Here is a 19,261-nt window from a genome sequence, read left to right as displayed (position 1 = left end):
GCGACCCCTCCTTGGGTTTCCGAGGCAGTATCACTATGGAAGTAGGATTGCCCAACCTTCCTTCCGAGGAGTGGCTGGTGGATTTGAACCGCCGGCCGTCTGGTTAGCAGGCAAGTGTCTTAGCCACTATGCTACCAGAGCTTCCTTTGGGCTAGAACACTCATTTAGAAGTTGACCATTATTCAAAACAGGCCCAATGGGCTTACATTCAATTAAGGCAGTGGCTGTCTCAGTAGAAGGTCACTATTATTATTCAATGAAGTGTGGATATACAAACACATTCACATCATGGTTATCTGTGATTTAAAAAAAGAAAAAAAGAAATCTTTCTAAGGTACTTTCTAGACCTATCTGCTCAAGCAAATTCCAAAGTTTTTCAGAATACTAATATGACTTACCATCAGTAAAAAATATATTTGTTTTTAACATGCTATGGCAAAGTATTCTTTGCATTTACATTCCTTTTTCAAACTCCAGTTTTGTGATTTTTATATTTAATCATTTACATATATATACATGTTGTATAAAGAATTAAGTGAAATTTTTTACAAAAATACATACAATATACAACATCCCTTGCATCCCAGAAATAAAAATATACTTTAGGAATGTGCTCAAAATGCTAATATTCTAATTTCTGCCACTAGTTCAGTGTTGTAGTGCCTAAGGCATTTGACTGCTAACCAGAAGGCTGGAGGTTCAAACCCACCAGCCACTCCTCAGAAGGAAGAATGGGCAATCTACTTCTATAGTGATACTGCCTTGGAAACCCAAGGAGGGGTCACTACGAGTCGGATCTGACTCGGCATCAGTGAGTTAATTAATTCAGCTTCAAGTTTAACAAATACTTTGTTAAGTTCATGCAAAAAACTTATATGCAATGCTTATGTGAAAGCACTAAATTCTGTGAAGATATCAAAAATGAAAGCAGCAAAATAGGACAGTTGTGTTAAGGAAGAATCAGTTTAGTGTAGGAAAAGTTGTGGTATTTTTACTTGCAGTAATCTGATTATTATAATAATTAGAGACATTGGCTCTGAATTCTTGCAGTTGGAAAGGATTTGTTTGTTCTACATGACTATGAAACCTCTAGGATCAGGGATTGGCAAACAGGGGAAAAGGGGTAAAATAGAACCTGTGGAATTCCATTATGTGTATTGTTGTCATGGATAGTCATCTTTGAGATCACAATTCCATCTGTGGGCACTAGTTTCTCCAGTGACAGCATGTAAATAAATCCACATCCTTACATTGTCCCCATGTCTAAACCCAATTATCTCATGGTCTCTGGCCAACACTTCATTCCATCACACATGTGGTTTGATCTCTAGGTCTGAAATGTATAATCTCTGAGGATTGCTCATACTTTCCTATTCTTGGCCTTCATCCATGTTCTTTAAAGACTAATATCTGGCATAGTGCCTAAGGCATCTGACTGCTAACCAGAAGGCTAGTGGTTCAAGCCCACCAGCGACTCCTAAGAAGGAATACTGGACAATCTACTTCCGTAGAGATACCACCTCAGAAACCCAAGGAGGGGTTGCTATGAGTCAGAATTCACTCCAAGGCAGTGAGGTTTATTTTTTGTTTGTTTGTTTATCCTAGCCAATTATCTAGGTCTTAGAGACATAAACAGATAACTTAAAAGATAATGTGCTTCCATGAGCCTGTTAAATACATAGCAGCCCACTAAAGAAACAAACATCCCAAACAGTATTTCACTTTTTTCCATATTGCCTTTCTAGATATTTTGTCCTAATTGTCCTTCCCATGAGACCTTTTTTCTTGCTTAATTGTGGCGTTTTTGTGTGTATAGTTATATAGCTTTCCATTTCCACATTTTTTACATGTACAATTCAGTGACATTAATTATATTCATCATGTTGTTCAACCATCACTGAGATTCTTTAAGTGTGATGGAAAAATATGGAAATGAATAGTAGAGATAGTTGCCCATGAGATTTGATACCACAGAAACACTATGTATCTGTTTATGTACTGCATGTATATCTGTGCTTTACAGTATGAAGACATGATTTTTTTACCCACTAAGAATCAATTTTCTCTCCCTTGGCTGAGATTACATATGAGAGAGCAAAGGATTTTAAGCATTAAACAATTGAAATTAAGTTTGCCAGAAATATTTAATGCTTCTCTAGTATTTAGTGGAAGATAAGTTACCTAAAATATCATTCTACCTTTAGATCAGTAACCTGTTTGGAATAGTAGCTAATTACTACTCCATCTCCTGAGATTCTAAATGCAAATTCTCTTCCTGCAGTGTCTCTTGCTTCTTCCTTCACCTTCCACAAAAAATTCTACAGAATTAGTAAGCGTTATCCTCAAGTTAAAGTAAAATCCTGTCTGTCCTTTCTTCAATCTTAATTTATTTTAGTTATATACTAAGACACAAATGTAGGTCAACCTCCCCACCCACTGCAGAAACTACATAAATGTACTCACTTCTTGTCGTTTGAAGTTCTGGACATATTCTTCAAACTGTTCATCTTTTGTCTCATCAGCTTTTCCAAGCTTCTGAAGGACCTAGTTTGTGGGGAGGAAAAATGGTCTGATTAATAATGTTTTCAAAGGATAGTGTGCCTTTCAGTTTACAGGCAGAGCAAAGCTGATATTTTACTCTTCTGAGGAGACCTCTATCTCAGCACAGCTAGTTTTTTCCTGGCTTGGAGGCTTTGAAGTTGAAAAAAACCTAGATTTTAATCACAGTTGTACTACTTACCAGCTCTGTGACCTTGCACAAGTATCAGAATACAATGCATTTACTTACATATCCATCTCCTCCCTTAGGCTGTCCAAATCTTAAAAACAGAAACTATGTCTTATTTGTGTTTTTATCCACACTGCCTAGCACAATACCTGACATATAATAGTTAATCATTTTTTGTTGAACAGTGAACCAAACTTATTTGACTAAAGTATTAATCTACTTTACAGAGCTGTACAGTGTAGTAAATTATATATTATGGCTTTTTCTAGCCATAAGTCTTTGTGAACTCCATGGTGGAATTTGCCCTGAGCAACTGAGTAGCTCCTGATTGTTAAAATTATCCACCTGTGTTATTTCTTTCTGTTGGGAGCAGCACTAAGTAATTTGTTGGGGAGTTCACTCTCTCTCAAGTGTATAGAATTCTAATGTTGGAATGGGGTAGTGGTCACTCTGCCAGGCTCAAAAGAAGCCTTCTAGAGGCAGAAGAAAGAACTCTCTCTGACTGCTGGCTGAGAATGACGTGCAGCTGAAAGAAACACGCTTCTGAGAGGCATGACTTACTGAAAGAGACGTGCATTACTGAGAGAGAGAGAGACACTGAGAGACATGCACTGCTGGGAGAGAGACTGGCGGCTGAGAGATGGCGGCTCAGAGAGACTGAGTGTGTTCCTGAACTTAAATTGTAGCCTATTGCTTCCCTGTGAAACCCCATAATCTGTGAGTTCTGTGTGGCCACTGTGGCGAATTATTGACCTCAGCAGAGAGGTTGTGGGTGCTGAGGAGGAACGGTTGGTGTCAGGGTTGGAGGGAGCCATGTCTGGCCTCACAAAGATAGGCCTTGGGCTACTGATAGCAATTCTGTCTTCCTCTTGTGGGGTTAGAGAAGGTTAGAATATGCAGCCTCCCTGCCCCTTTGGCAGCTGGTGTCAGAAGTGGGATTCATTGCAGTGGCTCCAGACTCATAGACGCATGGGATTTTATAAAAGATAGAAGGAAGGGGCCTGGAAAGTGAAACTTTGGATTATTAGATGGTTACTTTGATTGCTGTTACCTATTAAAGGAGATAATTGATTCAGAGGCTAAGGCTTCAGTTACACCCAACCTAAGGCCCAAGGTCACATACATAGAATGGGAAGATAATCAAGGTGAAGAGAGGAAACTGGAATGTCTTAAAAAGGATTCTGCATTTTGATAATGTGTTTATCTAAATGTACTATGGGTATTGAATGTTCTCTTACCTGCTTGTACAGTAGAAATGATTACAGGGTATGGAAAACCAAGAGCGTTTTAGTCTGCCTTCAGCTGATACTTGATTGGATATGTTAAAAAGGGAAATAGAATCTGCCCAGCAGAAACAAAGGCTTTTGTTTCAAGCCCTGTGTGTAAAGTATTAGGGGCATAGGTAGAAAACTTGAGCCCCAACCAGAACTACTGAGAGAACAAAAGATCTGCATTTGAAGATAGGATCTACAGAAAAAAAAGACTGCTTGGCTTTTTGAATTTCAAGCAAGCATTTAGGCTTTGGGTGTATTGAGGCAGAAAAGTCATGGTCCATGACAGAAACCCCTTCCAGGACTAAAAGTTAAAGGAAGCAAGCAAGTAGTAAGCTTGTATGTTACTCATTTGTTACCACCCGGGTCCACTTGAGTGGAAATGGGGGAAGTGCAGCAAAGAAATAGGTTGAGTTTGGTACTCTTTGACCTAGTCTACAGAGGCTGGGGATGAGCCTAAGGGTTGGCTGTCTGAAGTGCAAGGAGTTGTGTCTACAGGCATTGAAATAGTCCTTGAGGGCTGAGGACGTGACAGAAGGTGCTCGCTGGTCTGAAGTGAAGGGAAGAGTATGACTCCCAAATTTGGCAGCAGGTACACATGACCTAGCTGGGATGGCTAGGGCTGAACTGACCAGAATCTGACCAAATGAAAAGGAAGATGTTTGACCCTGAGCTCAGCTGCTGCACTTTGATGGCTTGTGCTGGGCTGGATTTTGCTTGTTTATGGATGCAGATGTCCAAAGTTTCCAAGAAGATTCTTCAGTGAGAAAAGAACATGCTTGTCTCCTCAGAGTACTGGTTTGATAGGGATGTGCAAATTAGAAATTGGCTATCTAAAATGGGGGAAGATAAATACATGAAGTGGCTGGCTTACACACTTTCATGGGTGTGGTTATTCTTAACCTGATGGTAAAGGGGATGGTAAATTTTGACGTACAAAAAGAATAATGGCTAGAAAAGCCAGGGGGTGGCCTGCAGTGCAGTAAATTACATAGTGTGGCTTTTTCTAGCCATAAGTCTTGGTGAACTCTGTGGTGGAATTTGCCATGAGCAACTGAGTAGCTCCTGATTGTTAAAGTTATCCACCTGGGGTATTTCTTTCTGTTGGGAGCAGCACTGAGTAATTTGTTGGGAAGTTCACTCTCTCTCAAGTGTATAGAATTCTGATGGGATTGGTTAGTGGTCACTCTGCCAGGCTCAAAAGGAGTCCTTCCAGAGGCAAAAGAAGTCTCTCTGACTGCTGGCTGAGAAAGACATGCTGCTGAGAGAAACGTTCCTGAGAGACACGCACCTGCTGAGAGAGAGAAGCAAGAGACACATACCACTGAGAGAGAGAAAGAGACACCGAGAAATATGCATTGCTGGGAGAGAGACTGTCGGCTGAGAGACAGCAGGCTGATAGAGACTGAGCATGTTCCTAAACTTGAATTGTAACCTGTTGTTTCCTTAATAAAGCCCATAATCTGTGAGTTCTGTGTGGTCACTGTAGTGAATTATCAAACCCAGCAGAGAGGTGGTAGGTGCTGTGGGAGGAATAGGTGGTGTCAGGGTTGATGAAAGGGCTGGAGGGAGGCGGCATATCTGGCCTTGCAGGGATAGGCCTTGGGCTACTAATAGTGATTCTGTCTTCCTCTTGTGGGGTTAGAGGACGTCAGAAGATGCTGCCTCCCTGCCCCTTCGGCAAGATGCCACTACAGTTATTGGAGCCAGGCCCATGGTAACTTCTACCCCACCACCTTCTGATATACCCTCTAATTGAATAACCACTCAAAGAAGTCCTGGGGTACAGAGGCCCAAGCTGAGCACATATTATCTTTGCTTTTCATTTATTTAGAAATTGTATAGCATATTCTATACAAAGATATGGTAAACAAAAAAACTAACTGTCCCTAGATGTAAAAAATATAATTGTAAAATAGAGATTCTATACATTCAACTTTCAAGTAAAATGCAGCAGGATAGATAGGGGATACATAATTTCTGTCATTAAATATAAATAAGGAATGACTTCAGCCAACAGTCAGTATGAGGCAACAAAATGATGTTGCTGCCAAAGCATCTAATGTAATTTTAACCTGCTCAATAAAGCCGAGTAGCTACAAGGCAAGCAGTCACAAAGGGTTCTCTGCGATGAACAAGTTGGTGACCACATAAATACATAAACAAACAGGCAATGAATCTGATACCATGTGGTAAGAAGAATGCTTCATATAATTGGGTTTATTAGTGAGAGAAAAGAAGACCAAAGTCACAAGAGCTTAGTATAGCTGTCTTCAAATATCTGAAAGATCTTCATAGTAAGGAAGTATCAGGCTTGCTCTGTCAGACACCAAGATGAAGGAAATAAAAGAGTAAAGGGAATATTGTTGCACAAAAAATTTTCATCTTAGTATTCTGGAGGTAAAACAGTACATTTGTTGAGATAAGGAACTCACTGTTGTAAAAGGTATGTAAGCTCAACCAATAATTAGAGGTACTAGGGAAGAAACTTAGTCATCAAATAGGTGACGAGAATAAGTTATATTTCAAATACTTTCTAATTTAGGGAATCCATAATAAATTTATCATGGTGGACACTTTTCCAACAGAGTAATGCATAATCACAAAATGAATAGTAGGCAAAGAAGAAATTTTATTTATTTCTATACTAAAATGCTTATTTACCAAAGACTATGCCAAACACTGCTCAGGAGAATCAAGCTGCATTCTAAGAATGGTGATAGTCAGTGAGAAGATGGCATCATACCTATAGTACACATATTTGTTGCCTCTAGCATCTTAATTCCTGAATAACTAGGTAAAGCAGATAGAAACAATGATACTGGAGCTATAAGCAACTAAGGAGAAGATAAGATACCAGATTTAGTGGAGGTGGAGAAAAAGAGCAGATTAAACAAAGGGGAAAAATAAACAAACCTGTCTAGCCAGTGGAGAGATGGAGAAGCAGAATACTCATTAGCAATACAAAAGAGATTGGCAGAGAGAAGGAGGAAGGAAAAAAAAAAAAAATCACAGAACCCACAGAGGCACTGGGGACTCAGAATACCCACACCAGGAGTTTTTGGACCCTGGAAGCTAAGCTGAGCGAGTAGATAAATTTCCCAGGAAACAGGACAAAAACCCCCATGGCTCAGGCTGCTGTGGCGTTCAGAAAGGAGTGGGGGAAGGGGGAAAACACCCTCTGAGTGGGCAGAACACCAGAGCCAGTGCACAGTGGCAAGCTGAAGTTCAACTCTTCCATGACCACTTATTAGCACACAGTGGACTGGGATACTGGGTTATTCTGGTTTCTCAATTCAAGCAGAAAGTGGTAACCCTCTACCCACTGGGATCTCTGTCGATTATGAGCCACAGGTTTTTGACTGACAGTAATATGTCATCATTAGTAGCTGTCCCAAGAAGACACAAATCACACTGCCTGAACCGCAGCATCTCGCCCAAACACGGAAAATGGGAACTCACTACTGGCGCCTTCTTTTTTTTTTTTTTCTCTTTCCTTTCTCTTTTTTCCCCTTCTCCCTTGCCTCATCCAATAGAAGGAACACATTAAACCACCACAACATCAACTTGTCCCAATTCCCAATTCCCTCCATGACAAACAGAGATCTGTATCCACATCCCCACCAGTGATTCCACCAACACAAAGACAACTGGAGAGCAACCCAGTACATCCAAATTAATAACCAAAAAACTACAACTGCACCACACTTTCAGATATAGTGGAACATGAAATCAGGGTGAAACAAATCAATACATACTAACAGTTAAAGACAACAACTTCTAAACATCTAAGAAAACAACAGACAACTTCAAATAAACAAAACAACAGGATAACACAATAGAAAAGAATTGTCTATCATGGGAAAAGAATAGGCAACAGAATTATCTGAGAAGGAATTCAGAAGATAAGTATATAGGAGTCTCCAAAAGCTCAAAGAAACCACAAACAGAAGCAAAAAGAAGACAGACAGTACCCTAGAAGAATTCAGGAAAATCATTCAAAAACAAAATAACAAGATAAATACACAATTAGAACTCATACAAAAATAGCAGTTAGAAATCCAGTAGATGAACATTAAAATTACAGTTAGACAACACAGTAGAAGGACAAAGAATGCATTTCCCAACTAGAAGACAAATTCCTTGATGCAAGTCTGTATGAAGAAAAATCAGAACAAAGATTTAAGAGAAATGAAGAGAACCTAAGAGTTATATGGGATTGCATGAAAGGAAACAACACATGCCTCATTGGAATTTCAGAACAAGAGGAGGCAAAAAAAAAAAAAAAACACTGAGAAAATTGTGGAAGACTTGCTAACAGAAAACTTCCCCCATATCATGAAGGAAGAAAAGATATCTGTCCAAGAAGCTCAACAAACCCCCATACAGGATAGACCTCAAAAAAAAAAAAAAAAGTCACAAAGACATAGCATAATCAAACTCTCCAAAATCAAAGATAAAGACTGTTGGGAGCAGCTAAAAAAAAAAAAAAAAAAAAAATGTCACCTACAATGGATATCCAATAACACAAAGTTTTGATTACTTAGCAGAAACCAGGCAGGCAAGGCAATGAGATGGCATATATAAAGCACTAAAGGAAAAGAATTTCCATCCAAGAATTCTATATCCAGCCAAATTGTCCCTCAAATAGAAGGGTGAAATCAAGATATTCTCAGACAAACAGAAATTAAGGGAATTTGTGAAAATCAGACCAACCAACCCTACCAGAAATGCTAACGGGAGTCCTTCTAATAGAAAAACAACAACAGAGAACAACAAATTAAAATCAGGACACTTGACATCAATACTTAGAAACCAAACCAGAAATAGATGCTCAAAACAAGCTCATAAAACAATGCACACAAAGAAATAAGGGAGTCAATCTGCACGTGACACCATCAAGAAAGCAAATAGAGGTAATAAAAGTTCTAATTACAAAACTTCCAAATGGAGAGGAAGACAGGACAATGTCTTTAGAGAACTGACTGGTCCAAACTTAAGGAGATTAGAATTTACTTCAGCATAACCACAAAAAAATTAACAATCCCCCTATGCAAACCAAGAAAAAAGAAAAACATATGGACTTAGTAAGCACAAAACCAACAATAATGAAGAAAATAGAAGAAACACTTGAAAACAAAATAAGCTCAGCATAGAAAAATATTTTAAACAAGTAAATCACCAACAACACAACAAAAAACACAGTAGAATGGCAGCAATAAATTCATACCTATTAATAATTTCAGTGTGAATGGACTAAATGCACCAGTCAAGAAAAAGGAAGTGGCTGATTGGGTAAGGAAGGAAGACCCATCAATATGTTGCCTACTTGAGACCCACCTCAGACACAAAGATAAGAATAAATTAAAAATTTAGGGGTAGAAAAAAATTTACCAGGGTAATGGCAACCAAAAAAGAGCAGGAGTGGAAACATGAATTTTTGATAAAATAGACTTCAAGGTGAAAAACAGCATAACGACAAAGAAGGACATTGTATGATGCTAAAAGGACCAATTGACCAAGAAGACATCACCATAATTAATACATATGCACCCAATAAAAGTGCTCCAAAATACAAAAAGCAAATATTAACTGCATTGAAAGGAAAAATAGACAACTCTACAATAGTAGTAGGAGACTTTAATACACCACTTTCAAGGGGAGACAGATCTAGCAAAAAACTGAACAAACATACAGAAGAACTCAACAACACAATCAACCAGCTTTAACTCATAGACATATACAGAGCACTCCACCCCCCCAAAAAAAAAAAACACAACACACACACACACAACACACATTCTTCTCCAGTGCACATGGATCATTCACCAGAATAGATCGTATGTTAAGACAGAAAACAAGCCTCAATAAATTAAAAAATACTGAAATACTACAAAGCATTTTTTTGGACCACACTGCTATAAAAGAAATCAGTAATAGAAAGATCAAGGAAAAAATACCAAATATGTGAAAATTGAATAGTACACTGCTCAAAAACTATTGGGTAACAGAAGCAATAAAGTGTGAAATACAAAAATACCTAGAAACAAATGAGAATGAAGATACAACTTACCAAAACCCATTGGATACAGCAAAAGCAGTACTCAGAGGTCAATTTACAGCAATAAATGCACACATCAAGAAAGAGGGAAGAAACAAAATCAACACTCTAACTCAACAACTCCAACAATTAGAAAAAGAGCAACAAAAGAAAGCTATAGTATCCAGAAGGAAGGAAATAATAAAGATCAGAGCAGATATAAATGGAACAGAGAACAGAAAAATAGCAGAGAAAGTCAACAAAACAAGAAGGTGGTTCTTCAAAAAGATTAACAAAATGGACAAACCATTGACAAATGTAACAAAAGAAAAGAAAGAGAAGATGCAAATAACAAGAGTAATAAAAGGGTGACATCACAACAGAACCAACTGAAATAAAAAAGATACTGACAGAATATTATGAAGAACTGTACTCCAACAGATTCAAGAACCTAGAAGAGATGGACAAGTTTCTAGAAACACAAGACTTACCTAGACTATCCCAGTCAGAGATAGAACACTTGAACACACCCATAACAAGAGAAGCAAGTGAGTAGGTCATACAAAAACATCCCACAAGAAAAATTCCTGGCCCTGATGGCTTTACTGGAGAATTTTACCAAGCAGTCAGGGAAGAGTTGACACATATACTACTCAAACTATTCCAGAAACATAGAAAAAGATGGAATACTCCCAAATTCATTTTATGAAGCAAGTATAACACTGATATCAAAACCAGGGAAAGACACAACTAAAAGAAAAACTACAGGCCAATATCCCTCATGAATACAGATGTAAAAATCTTCAACAAAATCCTAGTCAACAGAATCCAACAACATATCAAAAAAACAATACATCATGACCAAGTGGGATTCATACAAGATATGCAAGGATGGTTCAACATCAGAAAAACAATCAATGTAATACAGCACATTAAAAAACAAAGAGAGAGATAACCATATGATCATATTAATCAACTCAGAAAAGGCATTTGATAAAATCCAACACCTACTCCTGTTCAAAACTGTCAGCAAAATATGGATAGAAAGGAAATTCCTCAACATAATAAAGGACATATACACAAAGCTGACAGCCAACATTATTGTTAATTGAGAAAGACTCAAAGCATTCCCCGTGTGAATGGGAATTAGAAAAGGATGCCCTCTATCACCCTCTTATTTAACACTCTATTGGAAGTCCTAGCCAGGGCAATAAGTCAAGAAAGAGAAATAAAAGGCATCCAAACTGGCAAAGAGGAAGCAAAGCTATCTCTATTTGCAGAGGACATGATCCTATACATAGAAAACTCAAGACAGTAAAAAATTTACTGGACCTAATAGAGAGGTTTAGCAAAAAACCAGCTGGATTCCTCTATATCAACAAAGAGACCTCTGAAAAGGAAATAAGGAAAACAGTACCATCTACAATAGCTCCCAAAAAGATAAAATATTTAGGAATAAATCTTACCAGAGACACATAAGACCTATACAAAGAAAACTACAAACACTACTCTAAGAAACTACAAGGGATCTACATAAATGGAAGAACCTGCCTTGTTCATGGATAGGAAGACTGAATATTGTGAAAATGTCAGTATCACCAAAGCAATCTACACATTCAATCCAATCCTGATCCAGATACCATCAACATTTTTTAAGGATATGGAAAAACCAATTATTAATTTCATATGGAAAGGAAAGATACCTCAGATAAGCAAAGCACTGCTAAAGAGGAAAAGCAAAGTAGGAGGTCTTAAACTCCTGGATCTCAAAACCTACTATACAACCACAGTAGTTAAAATGGCATGGTACTGATACAATGATAGACAGATAGACCAATGGAATAGAATAAAAAAAAAAACAGAAATAGACCCATGTATCTATGGACACCTGATCTTTGACAAAGGACCAAAACCCATTAAATGGGGGAGAGATAGCCTCTTTAAAAAATGGTGCTGGCAAAATTGGATATCCACTTGCAAAAAAATGAAATAAGACCCATACCTCACCCCATATACAAAAATGAACTCAAAGTGGATCAAAGACTTAAATGTAAAACTGAAAACTATAAAGCTCGTTAAAGATAAAATAGGGGCAAATCTAGGGGCCCTAATCTACAGTATAAAGACTATCAAGCATAACCCAAAATGTGTAGGCAGTGGAAAAGCTGCTAAATGACTGGGACCTTTTAAAAATTAAATTCCTACGTGCACTGAAAGACTTCTCCAAAAGGGTAAAAAAGAACCTACAGACTAGGAAAAAATAACAACAACAATAACATGACATATATGACAAAACACTTATTGCCAAAATTTATAGAAAACTTCAGCACCTCAACACCAAAAAGACAAACAATCCAATTCAAAGATGGGCGATGGACATGAACAGACACTTCACTAAAGATAATGTACTGGTGGCCAACAAACACAGGAGGAAATGCTCATGATCATTAGCCATTAGAGAAATGCAAATCAAAACAACAATGAGATAGCATCTCACCCCAGCAATAACAGAAAGTTCAACAAGACGGAAAATAACAAATGTTGGTGAGGCTGCAGAGAGATTGGAACCCTCATATGTTACTGGTGGGACTGCAAAATGGTACAACCATTATGGAAAATTGTATGACATTTCATTAAAAAACTGAAAATAGAAATACCACTTGATCTAGCAATTCCATTACTAAGAATCTATCCTAAAGACGTGAGAAATAGGACACAAACAGACATATGCACACCCATGTTCACTGCAGCACAATTCGCTATAGCAAAGGGATGGAAACAACCTTGATGCTCATCAACAGATGAATGATAACCAAATTATGGTACATTCACACAATGGAATACCATGCAACATTAAAGAATAATGAAGAATATACAAATCATCTCACAACATGGATAAATCTGGAGGACATTATGCTGAATGAACTAAATTAATCACAAAAGGATAAATATGTATGAGCCCATTATTGTAAAAAGACAAGGAAGGGTTTACTTAGGGAAGGGAACTCACTTTATAGGTTACCAGTGATGGGAGGGAAGAGGAGGGAAAATTTCAGACTAGCTGTGGGTCACATGTTGATTTGGGTAAGGGGAAGGATGGTATGGTAAGAGTTTGTGACCAGCATGATAACACTGGGGAAAGGAAGGACACTGAAACCTACACATAAGACAAAGATAACAGAAGCAAATATTAGTATATGCACAATACTCCATTACCACTAACACCAAACACCAGGCTACAGATAAATACATATAGACAACTGAGAAGATCAGGTGGGGGTCAGTGAACAGGAATATACCCCAGACCAAGGACAGATTTAGCTGAAGATAATCTTGCATAGATACTAGTGATACAAAATTAGCCACGCTCATTACGGAAGCAACAGAAGACAGAGTTGGAGTAACCTCTCAGAAACAACAAAACACTGTGAGAGAGAATCACTGGGCCTGCCAACTCGAGACCATAGTATTGGGGGACACCAAGCCAATTGGCACAACATAGTACATAAAAATCTTGTTCCACAACCTATTCTGGTGAGTAGTGACTGGGGTCTTAAAAGCTTTCGAGCAGCCATCTAAGATGCAACTATTGCTCTCCTCTCTTCTGAATCAAAGAAGAGTGAAGAAAATCAAAGCCAACTGGAAACAATTGGTTCAAGGATATGATAGATATAGAGACTAGAAAAACTAGATGGTGCCTGGCTACCAATGTCAACCACTCAGGAAGGGATCAAAACTGGAGATCCTGGATAGAGTGGGAGGAAAAATGTGGAACAAAATTCAAAAATACAAAAATGACCAGTATAACTGGTTGGATAGAGTCTGGTGGAACACCCAAGACTATAGCCCTGGAATACCCTCTGGGCCTAGGACTGGACTCAATCCCAGTGTTTAGCTCTCAGCTCAATAGTAGGAAGACTTACAGGCAGAACACCCACCCCAGGGTGATACATCCATCTACTCTAAGGAGATACACCCCTTAGAGCAACCGGCCATGGGGCACCAGAGGGGCAGCATTCACATGGAGGGAAAGCTGGGCAGACAGGAGTGCATAGTTAAGAAGGGCACAGGGAGGGGTTAGTCATGGGAATGGGAGGGGAGGAGAGTTTGTTATGGTCGGGAATGGTAGCCAGCGTGTGAAATCAAATGCACACGAACTGTTGAATGTAAAACAAATTTCACTCTGTAAATTTGCACTCAAAAGCATAATAAATTAAAAGAAAGAAAGAATTTTGATAGTTTGATGTCGTGGAACAACAAAGTGTGAGGAACAAGGATAGGCAAGGTGTCATAGTAAGCAGAGGGCAAATTATGTAAAGGTTTCATCTGCAAGAGTAAGAAGTTTGAACCCATGGTAATTCAGTTTATGCGTCAACTTGACCAGACCTGGTTGAGTGGCTGGGCAGCTGGATGTAGTATTCCCCATGATGAGACTGGTAATCAACTCCATGGTGGAATCTACTATGAGCAGCTGAGTAGCTGCCTTTGGGATGTGGTCTGCTTCCTGTATATAAGGAGAAACCTTGGGGATAGTCTCTAGCCTATGGTATGCTTGAACCCTGCATGTAGCTGTGTTGTTGTTCAGCAGCCTGCCATGCTCTGCCGACCTTGGGACTTCCAATGGACTTGAATTAATGGCCTGCGTGTGGTTTGGTAACATCAGGACTGTGCCACTTTATTTGTCAACTTTAGGCTTGTTAGCCTCAGCAGCCAATAGCTGCCTGAGTGAAGAGATGCCTCTAGCTTCAGTGGGCTAGGAACAAGAGGCAGAGCTGAAGCCCAAGGTCAAGGGGCTTTTACAAAGCCCCTAGAGCCTGGCACTTTGAACTCGGACTTAAAGCCTCCAAACTGTAAGAGAATAAACTCCTGTTTTTAAGGCCATCCAATTTGTGGTATATTCTTGTCAGAGTGGCACTAGGTAACCAGAACAGAACCTTCTTGTATAAACCATGGAAAGCCAATGAAGTATTTCCCTGGAGAGAGCTACATGATTAGGTTTGGACTCTTTGCAGGCAATGTTAAACAAAGATGATAAGAGAACAAGACTAGAATCAGTGATACCAGTTAAGAGGTTATTTAAATAATCTAGGAAATAAATAACAGGGTTTGACCTAACAAGATGATACTACAAATCTTTCAGAAATACACAGTACTTGATAGTTTGTTAGATGAAAAAGGGGAAGAACAGAAAGGAACCAAGGATGACCTCAAATTTCTTCTGGGGAGACAAAGTAGGTAGTGGTTCCTTCAAACAAGAGACATCGTGTATGCTCTGCAAAGTTGGAGATAACTCTGAGGCATTCAGATAGAGACAGAGTGGACACCTGGATGTGAATTTCAGACAGAATGCTCTGTGCTCCAGATATTCTCTGGAAGTCATCAGAATATAACAGTATTAAAGCTTCTAGAGCATATGAGAAAGCCCAGAGAAAGTATAGTATGAGAAAGAGGTGAGCCAAGGGCTGATCCCGGGAAAATCAGCATTTGAAAATGATCAGAGAAAGAAGATCCTTAGAACAAGACTGGGGATTATAGATATGGAAAAACCAGGAATGAATTTACAGAATCAAAGGAGACAGTTTCAAAAGTTTCAGAGAACTCTTGTAAGAGGAAGACCAAAAAGCCTGAAAGTGTCCATAGGGTTTAGAAACTCGGAGATCCTTGGGGACCTAACAAAGAGCTATTTAATGGAACAGTATAGTCAGAAACCATATCACAGTACATTAAGTAAATGGAAGGTGAGAGAAAGCAGGCTACTCTTTGGAAAACTTGCAGGCGTGCAGAGTCAAAGGAGGATTTCCCAAAACAAGTGAAGCCTGACTGTGTTTATATGTCAGGGTGAACTGACCACAGAAAGAAAAAGGTAGAAGCTATGAGAAAGAGGATCACACAATAAGAAAAAGTCTCAAAAGTGTTGTCAGTGGTGGGATCTAGGGCATGGGTGGAAAGAGGCACAATTATTCCTCAGAAGCAGAAAGAAAAACTGTTGAGGGCACAGCACTTTGCTTGTGTGGAGGAAAAATTTGATGGAACTCATATTTAATAGATCCACCTTTCCTGGGAGCTCTGGTGGCATAGTACCTAAGGCAGTTGACTGCTAACCAGAAGGCTGGTGGTTCAAACTCACCAGCCACTCCTTGGAAGGAAGATTAGGCAATCTATTTCTGTAGTAACGTTGTTGTTATGTGCCATTGAGTCAGACCCGACTCATAGCGACCCCTCCTTGGGTTTCTGAGGCGGTATCACTACAGAAATAGATTGCCCAAACTTCCTTCTGAGGAGTGGCTGGTGGGTTTGAACCATCAGCCTTCTGGTTAGCAGTCAAGTGCCTTAGCCACTATGCTACCAGAGCTCCCCAAGAAGGGGTCTCTATGAGTCAGGACCAACTCAATGGCAATGAATTTGGTTTTTGGTTTAGTTTTTTCCTTTGAGGCAAGAGATTCAATCATCAGCCAAGAAATGAAGGGCTAGATTATGATAAAGATCTCAGGGAGAGAGGAAATGTTCAGATGTGGCACTGGGAAAGGTAAAAATCAGAAACATAAAAAAGACTTTTGGATGGAACCAAAGGCCCAGTTGATGCAGAACACCTGGATATACAGTTGTTCACATCTAAGCATTTTGTGCTATCTTTGCAGCAGCCTTGAGGCAGATGATGAGACTGATATGCTACATAGAAAAGGTCTTTAGGAACAAAAAACAATCTATCTGGGAGATCCTGAATAGAGTGAGAGAACAATATGGAACAAAACTCAAAACCATTAAAAAAAAAAAAAACAGCTTTGCTGATCTGATAGGGCCTGCTGAGACCCCTGAGCCTATGGCACCTAGCTACCCTTCAGGTCTGGCATTGAACTCACTCCTGTGGTTTCCAGACAAACAGACAGGCATATGGAGTGAACATTTACATCAATCAGATACACTCCTTGGAGCAATCAATCATGGGAGAACAGAAGGGCAGTGTTTGCACAAGAAGACAGCCTGGGGTGCGGTAGTGCATGGGAGGGAAGGACTCAAGGAAGTAAAATAAATAAATAAATAAAGACACTGAAATCTAGAGTTGAGATGACTAAAAACATATCTTTTGCCTTGTATTATGGCACAAATATTTGACAGAGGGTTTATAATTTAGGTGGCCTGGCTCATTTACCACTCCACTGGATATGTTGAAAACACCAATTAAGCCTAAAAAGCCTGGCCTGATGGTTGTTATAGGAAGATTTTTATATGTTCATGCAGCTGATATTCAGGTTTTGATGAGACCATGACACATCTTCCACTTAGAGGCAAAAGGAAGAAAGCTCTGGGCCTGGTGCATTTCAGTTTAGGACTTAACATCTTTTACTTCAAAGGTGATTTCATCTAAATTGATATTTTACCATTTTAAAACAATGATGTTTTCATTGTTATCACTGCTGCTACTGTTTTCAAAATGAAACATAATACTCTAAACTGAATAAGCTTTTTCAAACTTCACCCTTTTTAGTAAGATTTTGACATAGTCTTTCATCCTCAGCCTCAAGTTCAGAATTACTGATACACTGATTACTGATAATAAAAGATACCAATAGTGATTACTGATAGTAAAAGATCACGGATAGTAAAAGATATTATGACATAAGCAATTAAAACAATTAAATAGGAAGAAAAATGCAGGAGTATGGTAATTTGTAATAAATCCTCCTTCAGGATTTCCAAAAGAAGTTCCACAGATTGGATTACAAAGGTTGTACCAATGATCTGGGCCTCGAAGTCTTTTCTAGAACAAGTGTCCACACATGAAACACATAAGAATAGTCGCAACAAATTAGAACTCTATGATTTGGGCAGTTTTCCTATATTGTAGGAAACGAAAGCCAAAATTCTAACTGACTTTTAAGTTCTCATCCCACTGCCACTGCCATTGAGTCGACTGACTCACAGCAAACACCATAGGGTTTCCAAGGCTATAAATCTTTATTTACAGAAGTAGATTTTCTCTCACGAGCAGCTGTTGAGTTTAAACCACTGATCTGATTAGCGGCCAAATGCCTTACCCACTGTACCACCAGAACTCCTTCAAGCCCTCATGTTGTTGTTGTTGTTGTTATGTGCCATCGAGTCGGACCCGACTCATAGCGACCCCTCCTTGGTTTTCCAAGGCAGTATCACTACGGAAGTAGATTGCCCCATCTTCCTTCCATGGAGTGACTGGTGGGTTTGAACCACCAGCCTTCTGGTTAGCAGTCAAGTGCCTTAGGCACTCTGCTACCAGAGCTCCCATAGTCCAGTGCAAATTTTGTTGTTGTTGTTGTTGTTAGTACCTCTAGGTTGGTTCTGACTCATAGCAACGCTATGTACAACACAACAAAAACACTGCCTGGTCCCGGGACAACCTCACAACTGTTGCTGTATTTGAGCCCACTGTTGCAACCACTGTGTCAGTCCATCTCATTGAGGGCCACCTTCTTTTTTGCTGCTCTCCTACTTTACCTCTGGGGGCACTGTGGTTAAAGCATGGGGCTACTAATCAAAAGGTCAGCAGTTTGAACCATCAGCCACTCCACAAGAGAAAGATGGGGTTATCTACTTCCATAAAGATTTATAGCTTTGAAAACTCTAGGGCAGTTCTATTCTCCCTATAGGGTCACTATGAGTGGGAATTGATTTACTGGCATTGGGTTTCTTTCTCTTTTTTTCTACTTTAAAAAGCATGATATACTAATCCAGGGTCTGGTGCCTTCTGACAACATAGCCAAGTACGTGAGACAAAATCTTGCCATTCTTGCATCTAAGGAGCATTCTAGCTTGCAAGGCAGATTTCTTCATCCTTCTGATAGCCCAGAACATATTCAGTACTCTTCTCCAACACTGTAACTCAAAAACATCAATTCTTCTTTGGTCTTCCTTATTCACTGTCCAGCTTTCACAACGCATATGAGGCGATTGAAAATACCATGGCTTAGGTTAGGTGTACCTTAGTTTTTAAAGTGACATCTTTGCTTTTTAACATTTCAAATAAATCTTTTGCAGCAGATTTTCCCACTGCAATACAATGTTTGATTTCTTTAAAAAAATAAAAAAAAAGAACTTATGGATTGGGAAAAAATATTTGGTAATAACATATCTGACAAGGGACTTATCTCTAGAATTTATAGAACACTCCAACACCTCAATAACAAAAAGACAACCAATCCAATTAAAAAATGGGCAGAAGACATGAATAGACACTTCACCAAGGAG

At 39.0% G+C, this 19,261-nt stretch overlaps 1 protein-coding gene across 1 annotated transcript in view; it reads right to left on the bottom strand.

Moving 5' to 3' along the window:
• Positions 1-19,261, bottom strand: part of AMPH (amphiphysin) — a 390,964-nt gene that overhangs the window by 195,447 nt on the left and 176,256 nt on the right. The window contains exon 2 of the mRNA XM_007950088.1: positions 2,464-2,544. Coding sequence (XP_007948279.1) covers positions 2,464-2,544 — 81 coding nt within the window. The remainder of the gene's footprint in view (positions 1-2,463; positions 2,545-19,261) is intronic.

Source organism: Orycteropus afer, unplaced genomic scaffold, assembly GCF_000298275.1.
Source record: "Orycteropus afer afer isolate SDZICR_OR568_19922 unplaced genomic scaffold, OryAfe1.0 scaffold00263, whole genome shotgun sequence".
NCBI classification, from domain to species: Eukaryota; Metazoa; Chordata; class Mammalia; order Tubulidentata; family Orycteropodidae; genus Orycteropus; species Orycteropus afer.
The sequence above is the reverse complement of the archived record's forward strand: the minus strand, read 5'-3'. Positions and strand labels throughout refer to the sequence as shown.